Raw genomic sequence first — 12,045 nt, 5'->3', positions numbered from 1 at the left:
TCCCTCCCCTCCCTCCCTCCCTCCCTTCCTTGCTTCCTTCCTCTCTCTTTCCTTCTCTCTCACTTGCTTGCTTGCTGTTGGACACCACTTCCAGCTTCTTTGTAACTGTTTCACAGTGCCACTTCCCACATGATGTGCCACTTTTCCTGTGCCACTTCCCACGTGCCACTTTCCACATGGTAGCCAAGGGTTGGTTTACTGTCTCATGACACTTGTGATAACAGGGATGTTGGACAGTGTGTACCAAGCTGTGACCTATCAAATAAAAGCCCTACAAAATGTTCTGTGGAGAAAGGGCCTAGACTAAATGCCTTTAGGAAATACTATTCATGCCTCTGCTCATGGTGAGACCCACTGCTGATTCCTACAACAAAGGCTTTGACAAGTCCTTCGTTGAAAAACCCCTTGAAACTGTTTATTTTCAAGCTCTCCAAACGTTTTGCTAAGGAACCCTCTTTCTGAGTAATAGCCGCTGACATGCAGTAGAAGTAGAGTCTGTGGAACACACTGTGGGAAACATTGAACTTGATGCTCTGTGAGGTTGGTTCCAGATCTAGAGCTGTAGTTTAGTCATTAGCTGACTGTTCCCTTGAAAGGCACATGGACCATGGCAGGAATGAGGTTCTGGACAAGTAACTTTCAGTGGAGGAGGATGGGCCTCTTAGTCATGGTTCTTCAGAGACACAAAACCAATAGGATATGTGTATATTTAAGTGTGTGTGTGTGTGTGTGTGTGTATGTGTATGTATACATGTGTGTATAGAGAGAGAGATTTAAGGAATTAGCTCACATGCCTGTGGAAGCCAGCATGTCCAAAATCTGCAGGGCAGGCCAGCAGGCTGGAGACCCAGGGAAGAGCTGGTATTGCAGTTTGGGTCTAAAAGCAGAATTCCCTCTTCCTCAGGGGACGTCAGTCTGTCTTCTACTAAGGCTTCAACTGAATGGAGATGCCCACTCACACTATGGAGGATTATCTGCTTTACTCAAAGTCTGCTAATTTAAATATTAATCTCACTTTTAAAATACCTTCATAGAAACATCTAGAATAATGTTTGTCAGATATCTGGGTAGTGTGGCTCGGCTAAGTTGACACATAAGATTAACCATCGCCAAGGGGAGGGTAGTTATGGTGACTCTAAGTCCTTGATGGCTGTGAGCCTCTAGAGGAAGAGTGGGCACTGATGAACTGTGTCCAGTTTGTCTCTTTGCTGTGGCCCTGGCTGTAGCTGTGATGTTTTGAAAGCACTGGCCGGTAGGTCTTACTCCTTGAAAAATGTTCTGAGATTGATAAGTAGGACAGGGGCCGGGTGGCAGGTAAGTTATCCTGTGACATGGATGTGATCTGCCCATGGATTAGAGAGAATCTAGGATGCACTGTGAGGTCACATCTCTATCATACATGAAGGTATTATCCTTGGCTCCATAGGTGAGAATTTATGTAGCACATTTAATTAAGACAACTGCAGGGCAATGGGAAGGACCCCTTAGTGAGTGACTTGTAATGAATGGATGACTCCCTCGCCACTCCTCTCCTCTCCCTGGGAAAATGAGGCTCAGATGGGGGTGGTGTCATTAGCACTGAAAGTGAAGAGATTTCACCCTTTCTCTCCTTTCTTCAGCTTTGGGGCGCCTATGCTCTTTGGTTTTGTATGCTTGGCTGCCCCTTCTTCCCTTTATGAAGTTCAAGTTGCTTTGGGGTCTTCCTCCAACCCCTTTTCAGAGGGTAATTGGGAGCCTGAATCATACCCTCAGGGTGACTGCACTGCCTGGTCCTGGGTGAAGCTACAGTCAAAAATTAGTCTCTGGCTCTTTAAAAATCCCTTCTTAGAATTTGTTTGATGTGTTTTTAGGAAATTCTTTTATGATTGGCTTGAATTTATAATTGATAAAAGGCTCTTGTCTTTTCAAAAGAAAGCAACCCAAAACAGAGCAAAGCATGTGATAGGTGTGTGTGTTGCTATGGAAATAATTGAATGAAAAGTTTATTTCCTACTACACCTATTGATCATAAAGGAGGGAGGAGAATAAAGTAGGAGTAAAGAGGAGACAAAGGCTTAGAATGTAATCAACAATAATTGAGGAAAAATGGTCACCCAAAGGGTTTCTGCAAGGAGGCTGACCCCACTGACGAAAATGCCTCCAATTTCCTTTTGCTTTTTCCCTGCGATGCAGGAGAACTTGCAGGAGAACCTTGGGATCAGAAGCTCTGGGAAACCTCTGATTTCAGTCCCCTGTGCAGATTGAAAAGACACTTTGTGAATCATGTAGAAACCAACTGCTGACATCGGGGATGGTGTCCAGAGGGGCTTTTGATGCCAGATTGGTTTAAAGTTCAAAAGCCAAAATCAAGCTTCTTTGAGAAGTTCCAGCTCCAGTAGGTTTCAGAGTGCGTTATTTAAAAGCTGTTCTATTAAAATTTGAGGACATATGTAACATTAACGGACAGATCCTTTATGTGTTATTGAGAAATAATTGGCTCTCAAGTGTTTTATTTCTTCAAATATTATTCTAATTATATATCCCCTTAAATATAGTAATGGATAACTATGGGTAGTATTTTTGTTTCCCATTAAAAGTATAATTTAACTTGAATCTGTCTGATAGAAGCATAAATGGAGGGATCACCGAATCATAATTTAGAAAGCTTTCTTCATCTTACCCTAGTGCTTGACTGCACAGTATAATCACCTAGGGAACTTTGAAAAATCTCAACGTCCAGGTCAGTTAAAACAGAATCTAATGCATGGGACCCAGGCATCAGTATATTTTAAAACTCCTCAGAGGGTTCCAGTGTGCAGGGTTGAGAACCACTGATCCAAGTGAAAATAAACTCTGTAGGACTGGCGGACCTAATACGTGGTCGTACCCGTTTTAAAAACCACCTCTCTGCACAGCACCTTCTCCCGGTTCTCCTGAGGCTCTACTGGTCCCACTGGGGCTAAGAGCTCAGGCTCCTTTCTGCCTTCCTTGCAGGGGCATCATGCAGACAAATGTTATCAACCACTCTCTGGAATAAGAAAGCCCTCATTTGTAACATCTGCTGATTTTCAGATTCTGTATATGCTCCCGGCAGGCACGGTCAGTTTCACCACGCGCTACCACTGAGCCTGGAGTCGGGAAGGAAAGGGGCACAGTCAGCTCTCACGGGCCAGCTCCAGACACCATGCCTCCTCTGTGCCCACCCTCAGATACCCCACTCTCCCTTAGGTGGCCATAGGGGTTTTGAGCCACATGGATAGATACTTTGCTGTTTGTATGATAAGCTGGCAGGTAACATAACACGTCCTCCCCCTTAGAGAGTACAGATAAGATTTGGAAAACACCAAGGGAATGCGCCTAAGGTTAGGGATATTTGGGCGATTGGCCTTCTTGCTGTAATTGATCACGTGAGCCTAAAGTGAGGCATAGATACAGCTCCAGGCGCCTGAGCTGACGTGAGGTTCTTGAGCCTGCAGAGTTGAGAGCCAGGCTCTGAATCAGGATAAATACACCAAGTTAACAGGGGAGCTCCTGTCCCTGATTCCTCGCCCCACTCGTTACCACGCACTTTCACATAACTTTTCATATTGAATCACTCCGACACCCTTAGGAAGGCCAAGTAGATGCTATCTGCAGGTGAAGAATTCCACAAGCTCAGAGAGGTTAAATGGGGTGACTCACCCAAGTTTGAGCAACTTGCCCAAGCTAGTAAGTAACGGGGCCAGGACTTGAACCCAGAGCTTCTGACCCTACGGTTAATGCCCTCCTGCCTTGCCTATCAGCCACCTACCCCTCTGCATGGGTCCAGTCAACTTAGGTAGCAGAGGAAGTGAAATGAAAAGTAGCAGATTCCTGCCTTCCAGTCTTGTGAACCAGTTCTCTGCCAGTCCTGCTTTGGAAAGCATGCTTCCTGAAAAGAATGTGAGCTAACAAAGAACATGTTTCTTTGAAATATTAAGTTGAGGATGACGTATGCGAGTCTTGTGTCATATGAACGGCTGATGAATTGTGATTCCAAAACTACAATTAGGAGCAACCTCTGCCGAAAATGAGTCGAATCCAGAGGACACCTGGGACTCTGAGAAGTGGCTACAGAAATATGGTTTGAAATCCCAGAAGCTGTCATTTTATGATGTCATTGCTGACTGCTCCTTCCGCCATGCTGATGGAGTTGTTGATATAAAAGCCAAACCAGAGAACGAGTCGGTGCAGACCAGTGCGGTAAGTGAAGTGAACGCCTAGACGGGGATGCCCTGGGAGGGGCATCTAGGACCAGGGCTGGACCCAGGGCAGGACCAAGGTTGAAAGGCAGCATTCATGCTGCCTTTGAAGAAGGATGCTCCTCTGTTCCCTGCCTTACACTTTTCTGAATGCTACTTGTGGGAGTGGAGCTCAAGTCTGAGAAAGGCTTCTAGATATAAGTGAATTAGACAATAATTATACATAAGCCAGGAGCTGTGCTTATAGAAATTCAGGCATTGTGTCAAAAAAGAAGCCCTTTGTTTCCCTGTATTGAATGGAAGAGAGAAACTGCTGGTGAATATGCCCCAAAGCAGGCATTTCTACGGTCCTCTTGGACCGTCACTATATTGGAGCTACATTATTCAAGTGGCTACCGGCCAGCATTTACTGGATTTCCAGTAAACATAAAATTATATTCTCTAAGAGGTTATAGCGTGGTAAGGGTCTATACTGTAAACTTTTGAAAGGTGTAGTTCCATTGTGACAATGGGTCTGAAAGGAATACAGCTTCTCAAAATGCCTGACTCTGGCTCGTAGTGGAAGGATAATGATCTGTAGTAGTGGCTCCTAACCTTTAGTGTGCATGAGTCGCTGGGTTTGAGGCCGGGCCCAGGAAAGTGCCTTTATAACAATCCCCAGATGATGCTGAAGCTGCTGATCTGGGAGCCACACTTTGAGAAACACTGGTGTGTAGCACAGGACCCAGAAGACTGTCCGAAGTTTGGAATTATAGAAAGACTAAAAAGTGTCTCCATATGAAACAGAAAATCAGGGTAAAATGAATATTGTAAATTTGTCAAACTGAGGGAAATCTCTTTTAGAAGGTAGTGAAAACCCAGGTACACACTGAAATGAGAGCCAAAATGCAAGCCACAGAGCAGACATGTCCGTTACAGCAGCCCAGCAGAGACTACTTGGAGAGGAAATCAAGGTCCTTCCCAAATGCAGTGTCCCTTTATGTATTCTCTAAGGCTCTGATTCAGTGTCAAGATCATCACTGCAAAGTCTCTCAATCCTACAGAGGTGAAACCCCAGTCTCTTTGACACTCCCTCTTAGGCTGCATGGCCACTGGTTCCACACGTCCACCCGAGGAAGCGCTGTTTTCCTTTGGGGCCACATTAGCCACATGACGTTGTGTTTTTGCCCTCTGATTGCCGTTTACAATGAACTGCAAGGAGGAGAATATCAAAATTGAATGAGAAAAAATGCAGAATCGATGCAAGACTTGTTTCCTGGCTTACATATTGGGATCCAGAGTAATTGCTACATTGCAGGGAAATCTCATTTGTGGGTTTCCTCCCTCAGTACCGTTTTCTGCTTTTGTAGACCTTATTCAGTAATGTTATTAGTTCAGGAAATCATACCTAATTAAATTTTCATTTTTAAAATACATTAGGCCCTGAATATTTTAAAATATGAATTCGTGTCAATTTGAACATAGCTTACTGCAGGCTCCCAACAGTGTGGTATGCACAGGTCTTCTCTAATACTGATTTTTTCCTTTGCTTTCTTGACAAATTTAAATGAAATTTTATAGGGATGGTTTGAAGAATTTGGCTTTATAAATGGGGAATTTTACCTCAAACTTCTGACACTAACAAATTATAGTATAGTAAAAGTTGAGAAGTGTACAGTATAGCTGCCCTCGTTCACCAATGAAAAAGGGGCAATTTTATTATTTATTTATTTTTTTTTTTTGTGGTACACGGGCCTCTCACTGCTGTGGCCTCTCCCGTTGCGGAGCACAGGCTCCAGACGCGCAGGCTCAGCGGCCATGGCTCACGGGCCCAGCCACTCCACAGCATGTGGGATCTTCCCGGACCAGGGCACGAACCCGTGTCCCCTGCATCGGCAGGCGGACTCTCAACCACTGCGCCACCAGGGGAGCCCGACAATTTTATTTTTAGTATTTGGTATACGTATCTGAAACTGGATTTATACCTAAAACTGTGATGTGTGTATAAGGTAGAAAGAAACTGAAGCTGTGAAATAGGTTGATTCTTTAGGGTTCCCCCAGACTCCCACTGGGAAGGACCCCCTAGACTTTTAACTATAAAAACTGCTTTGTAGGTATGGATCCGGGAAATTGAGACACTGAGAAAGAAACGACGAAAAATGCCTTGTGTAGCATTTCTAAGATGGATGAGCAGGGGAGGAGAGGAGACAAAAATGCATTTCTAATTAGGGAATTTGCAGGCAAAGTCTAGTAACTTGATGTCTTGGGGCACCCCTTGAAGTCACGTTGCATTCATGGCCACTTATGTTGCTTGAGCACAAAGCCAGCCCTGATGTTCAGAAACCTACTCTAGTCTCATCACTTATTCCTCCAACAAATATTTATTGAGCCTTCACTATGTACCAGGCAGTGTGGTATAGTGGAAAGTACACCGGAGTTGAATGAGAAGACTTGGGTGTAAATACTGCTTCTACCAGTTACTAAATATGAGATGTTGAGCAAATAATTTAACCTGTTTGACTCTCACTCTCCACATCTGTAAAATGGGTGGTGTAAAGTCTAAATTTGAAAATTGCATGTATAAGCACAATGCCTGGCACTTAGGAGATGCCCACTAGATGTTGCCTTCCTTGTTTTCTTTATTACAAACATAGTGAGTCAGAAAGGAGCATTTATGGAATGCCTACCCACTTTATATGCAAGGCGAATATTTGTGCTCTTGTATCACACATGAGAAAATGAAGTCCCAGGGCCTCCAAGGGGTTAGACAACTCAGCTGAGATCTCGTGGCAGGTAGAGGCAGGGTTTGAATTCACATCTGTTGGGCTCTCAACACTGTGCTTTTCCCATTTGGACACTCTGGTGCCGGACACCTGTGTTCTCGTAACTTCTGGTCTGGTGTGTTTCCATTTGGAAATGCACAGGACACAGTTGGGAAATGCCACGTGATGGGATTCAGTGTAGGGAGCACATGGTGAGACTGAGAGAGAGGATGTGTTTCTCCTTCCATCTTTGCACTGCGGTGGAGATATGGTTCGCCTTCCTGCCTGCCTTGAGAACATCAGGACTGATCCCATTATGTGCTTCAATCCTGCCTACATCAGTCACCCCTGGACCCCTGGATTCTCATCCCTGTGTGGCTCTGGCATCCCTTCTGTGAGCCTCTTCCATCCCCCACTGACTCCTAAAACCCCTCCACTGTGCCCTCTGGAACTGGAAGTCATCTGCAGACCCTCCGTAGCCTCACATACTCTGAAATGTTCCCTTCACCTGCTTGTCTGGGTTCTTGCTCAAGGACCCTAGTTTCTCTCCCATTCTCCCTGGGTCTGTGGGCACAGAGGTGGGTGGTGACCTCCTTGTTCCTCTTTGCTGTTTTCTTGATCATTCTCCCTCCCTCCTCCCAGGTCATCAGAATGTACCACCCAAGGTACCTTCTGTATCTGACACCCACTGAGCCTCAGGTCACCCCCATCCATCCTTGAAGATTATAGCTTCTGGCTTGCTGTCACTGGCTCCAGCTGTTTCAATCGTTAGTGATGTCAGTTTTTTGTGGATGACCCTTCCCATACCCAGACCTTTCATTTCTCTGACCTGTTCAGTGACTTTCAATGACTTTCTCCTCCATTCCTTCTCTTCCATCCTGCCATGGCATACCCTTGACCTCGTCATGGCAAATAACTGTGTAATCATAACCCACATAATCAATTCCCACTCTTTTTAGGTCATTTCCTCTACTACACTAATTCCAGTCTTTCAGCCCCATGGGGATATACAGCTGGTTGTTTCTGTGACCTTTTCTCTGTCCTCTATCCTTTGTCCCTCTCATAATCCTCAGCTACTCCCCATGCCTTACATTCTTGCACTCATCTGGCAAAACCCCAACCTTTGTTAAACCCAGCTTTCTGCCTTATACTCACGCAATTGACTCTGATGAAGGAAACTGGAGAAAAACACACAGCCACCTGGTTTCACTTTAAATTCCTGACGTCTGATTTCAGGCAGATCTTTTGTGCCACTGCCCCGCACCCTGCTCGGGTTTACAATCCACTCTGACTCCTGTTCTCTGAGATGCCTGCCTCCTCTCTCCTCACACCTCCAACACCTCCTCCTCCCCACCCGCTCTTAGCAGGAGACCTTGCTTCGCAGTTCACTGAACACTGAAGTGAACATCCGTGAACATTTGCCTCCACGTTACAAATCCCCGGGCATCTGCACCTGTGCGCTCTACCCCTGTTTCTTCTAGGATGGCTGAATTGTCCTCACCAACCAACCCTTCCACCTGTGCACTGACCCCTATCCTCTCTTTCATCCTCCATTCTCCCCCTTTCTAGTCTGTCATTAATATTGTCCTCATTTCTAGATCTTTCCTGTCAGCATAAAAAACATGGCGGTACTTCTCCCATCTTAAAAATACAGTTCTTTGACCCCCGTCTTCGTCTCTGGCTCTGCCTCTTTCGCCTTATTCCTCTGTTCATTTTTGGAACCCAATGTCTCAATAGTTTTGTAAATTCTTTTTCTCTAATCCCATAGTTCTCCCGTGCTCTCTTGAATATACTCCAATGAGGCAAAGGTCTCACTCTTTCCGAGGATCCCTGAATTGCTAAATTCAGAGGTTAATTCTCAGTCTCTTTCTTACTTGACCTGTTATCACCAGTTGCTATTGTTGGTTACTTCCATGAAATTCTTTTGCTTGCAGAAAATACACTGTCTTGTTTTTCTGCCTAGCTCACTGGCTAACCTTTTTTTTTTTTTTTTTTAAATCAGAGAATTTTATGAAACATTTGATTTTTTAAAAAACTTTTTATTGGAGTATTGTTGTTTTACAATGTTGTGTTAGTTCCTACTGTACAGCAAAGTGAATCAGCTATATGTATACATATATCCCCTCTTTTTTGGATTTCCTTCTCGTTTAGGTCACCCCAGAGCACTGAGTAGAGTTTCCTGTGCTATACAGCCGGTTCTCATTAGTTATCTATTTTATACATAGTATCAATTGTGTATAAATGTCAATCCCCATCCCCCAGTTCATCCTGGCTAATCTTTCTCAGTCTTCCTTGTCATTTCGTTCTCATTTTCCCAATCTCTATCTGCTGAAGGGCCTCAAGGCGCAGCCCCTGGACCTCTTCTCTATCTGCTCTCATTCTCTGGATGACCGCATCTGGCCCCGTGGCTTTTAATACTGTGTGCGTGCTGGTGACTTCCAACTTTAAATCTCCAGCTCTGAGTCCTTCCCTGGCCTTTGCTGGACTACTTGCCATGTTACTGGGATGTCTAATAGGCATCTGGAACCTAACACATCAGGCACTGAATCCCCATCGTTCCCTTCAAGGCTGCTCTCCCATAATCTTCCTCCCATCAATTTATTGCCACTCCACTTTTTTAGTTCTGGGCCAGAAACCTGGGAGTCATTCCTGACTCCCCTCTTTTATCTCATACCCACATCTGACCTCTCATTAAATCCTGTCAGTTCTACCTTCATAATATATCTGTAAATCAGAATCTGGCCACTTCTCACCATTCCTACCCCTGGTCCAAGCCGCCTCACTGATCTCCTGACTCTGCCCTTGACTATCTACAGTCTATTCTCAGCAGAGTATCCACAGTTATCCTTTAAAATGAAAAAAGGGGGCTTCCCTGGTGGCGCAGTGGTTAAGAATCCACCTGCCAATACAGGGGACACAGGTTCGAGCCCTGGTCCGGGAGGATCCCACATGCCGCGGAGCAACTAAGCCCATGTGCCGCAACTACCGAGCCTGCATTCTAGAGCCTGCGAGCCACAACTACTGAGGCCGCGTGCCACAAATACTGAAGCCCGCGCACCTAGAGCCCGGGCTTCGCGACAAGCCACCGCAATGAGAAGCCCATGCACCATTCACTGAAACTAAAGCCTGCACACAGCAACAAAGACCCAACGCAGCCGTAAATAAATAAATTTATTTTTAAAATACCCCGAAAACTGTTTAGAGATGAAACTTTTAAATTGTAAGACAAGTATAAATTGTGTCATTTTTCTAAGAGAATAGATCTGGAAAGTTCTCATCACATGAAAAAAATTGTAACTGTGGGGTGATGAAGGTTAACTAAACTTACCATGGTGATCATTTCCCCGTATATCCATACATCAAATCATTATGTTGTACACCTAAAACTAATAAAATGTTAAATGTCAGTTGTATCTCAACTTAAAAACATTGTGTCGTTTCTTATGTTAAGGCCCTGGGATGTTTCCTTTTTTCATTCAGAGGACAAGCCAGAATCATTTCCATCAGTGAGCAAGCTTCACAGCATCTGTTCCCTGGTCCTCCTCCTCCTGTTTCTCTGGCTTCATCTTGCTCTTTCCCTCACTCACTATGTTTCGGCTATACTGCCCTTCCTAAAAGTCTACAGACATGCTAGGCAAACACTTACCTAAGGGCTTTTGTCGTTGCTGTGTCCTCAGACTCCCCCCAGACCTCCGAAGGGCCACACACTTTGTTCCCTCAGGTTTCAGTCATATTTCATCTTTTCTTTTTCTTTTTTTTTTTTGCAGTATGCGGGCCTCTCACTGTCGTGGCCTCTCCCGTTGAGGAGCACAGGCTCCAGACGCGCAGGCTCAGCGGCCATGGCTCACGGGCCTAGCCGCTCTGCGGCATGTGAGATCTTCCCGGACCGGGACACGATCCCGCGTCCCCTGCATCGGCAGGCGGACTCTCAACCACTGCGCCACCAGGGAAGCCCTCATCTTCTCTTTGAGGCTTTCCCTTCTAGGTTTTAACTTGCCCCTTCCCCTCCCCTGTCCCTCAGCATTCTCTCTTCTCCTTCCTTGCCTTATTTGTCTCCACAGCATTTGTCATCCTCTGACCTGCTAGATGAGTATTGGTTTATCATCTGGCTCTTTTCCTGTCGTGTGAGCTCCATGAAGGCAGGGATTTTGGTCTTCTTTTATGGATTGTGTTCCTGGTGCCTAGAACAGGGCCTGGCAGAGTGGTGCTTGATGCATTTATAAACTGGTTGGATGAGTGATAGAGACAGTCCTTCGGAAAGCTCTCTTTGTGGGAAAACTTTGTCCTTGGGCCAGTTCCGTATGTCCAGGAAGGACCCTAGATGTGGCATGGGGTTCTTTACTACTTTTCTTCATTTGGCGCTGGGAGTAACAGTGGAAAGATGCTTGGGGTGTCTTAAGTCCCACCTCCTCTAGATCTCCCTGACCCTCTAGTCCATTGTGAACTCTTTCTTCTTTGCCAGAACTTGCCCAATCATTACTGTCTCAACCCAGGACCAGGTACTGGGTGCTAGTGTTCTACATTGCTACTTTCTCTGTGTTTGTATATGTAGGTGTGTGCCTGTGTGTGTGTTTAGCATCTCTCTGCTGGAAACATTAGCTTCTCTGGGCACAAATGGGATTGCCCATGTCTTGCTGACCGTCATTCACGACATCCAGCGCAGGGCTCCATATGGAGTAGGCCCCGGTAATATGTTTGGTTGAACCAACTGTTGAATGATTTTATGGTGGGAGTGAGTGCTAGGAGCTGTATAAATAAGGCAGAGGTGGAGGTGCCATCTGGGGACTTTTCTTCTTTGAATGGTTTCTGAGTGGCTTCTGTCCTATGTCTTTTCCTTAGGAGACCAACAAGAAGACAGTGCATGCGAAATACTGCAGCAGATTTGTCCATGCTCCCTGGAAGGATGGGAGCTTGGTCCACGTCTGCATTACCAAGGAGAAGTACACATGGTACAGTGAGAGAATTCATGCAGTCCTGGCCCGGATCCAGAGGAGGTTGGTGTATTGCATGAGGGTACATTGCATGATCCAGTCTCTCTTGAAATTCAAGTCTGCTTGAGCTCTTGGTAAAGCTCAACCAAGAGAAATGGCCAATAAGCATTGTTA

The 12,045-nt window shown here is 45.4% G+C and overlaps 1 protein-coding gene across 1 annotated transcript in view; it reads left to right on the top strand.

Moving 5' to 3' along the window:
- VWA3B (von Willebrand factor A domain containing 3B) overlaps positions 1 to 12,045 on the top strand; it is a 210,169-nt gene that overhangs the window by 92,065 nt on the left and 106,059 nt on the right. Inside the window, exons 10-11 of the mRNA XM_029231383.1 lie at positions 4,013 to 4,200; positions 11,780 to 11,934. Coding sequence (XP_029087216.1) covers positions 4,013 to 4,200; positions 11,780 to 11,934 — 343 coding nt within the window. The remainder of the gene's footprint in view (positions 1 to 4,012; positions 4,201 to 11,779; positions 11,935 to 12,045) is intronic.

Source organism: Monodon monoceros, unplaced genomic scaffold (genome assembly GCF_005190385.1).
Source record: "Monodon monoceros isolate NGI ecotype Baffin Bay Population unplaced genomic scaffold, NGI_Narwhal_1 Super_Scaffold_19, whole genome shotgun sequence".
Lineage (NCBI taxonomy): Eukaryota > Metazoa > Chordata > Mammalia > Artiodactyla > Monodontidae > Monodon > Monodon monoceros.
Note: the sequence above shows the minus strand (reverse complement) of the source record. Positions and strands in the feature narration are given on the sequence as shown.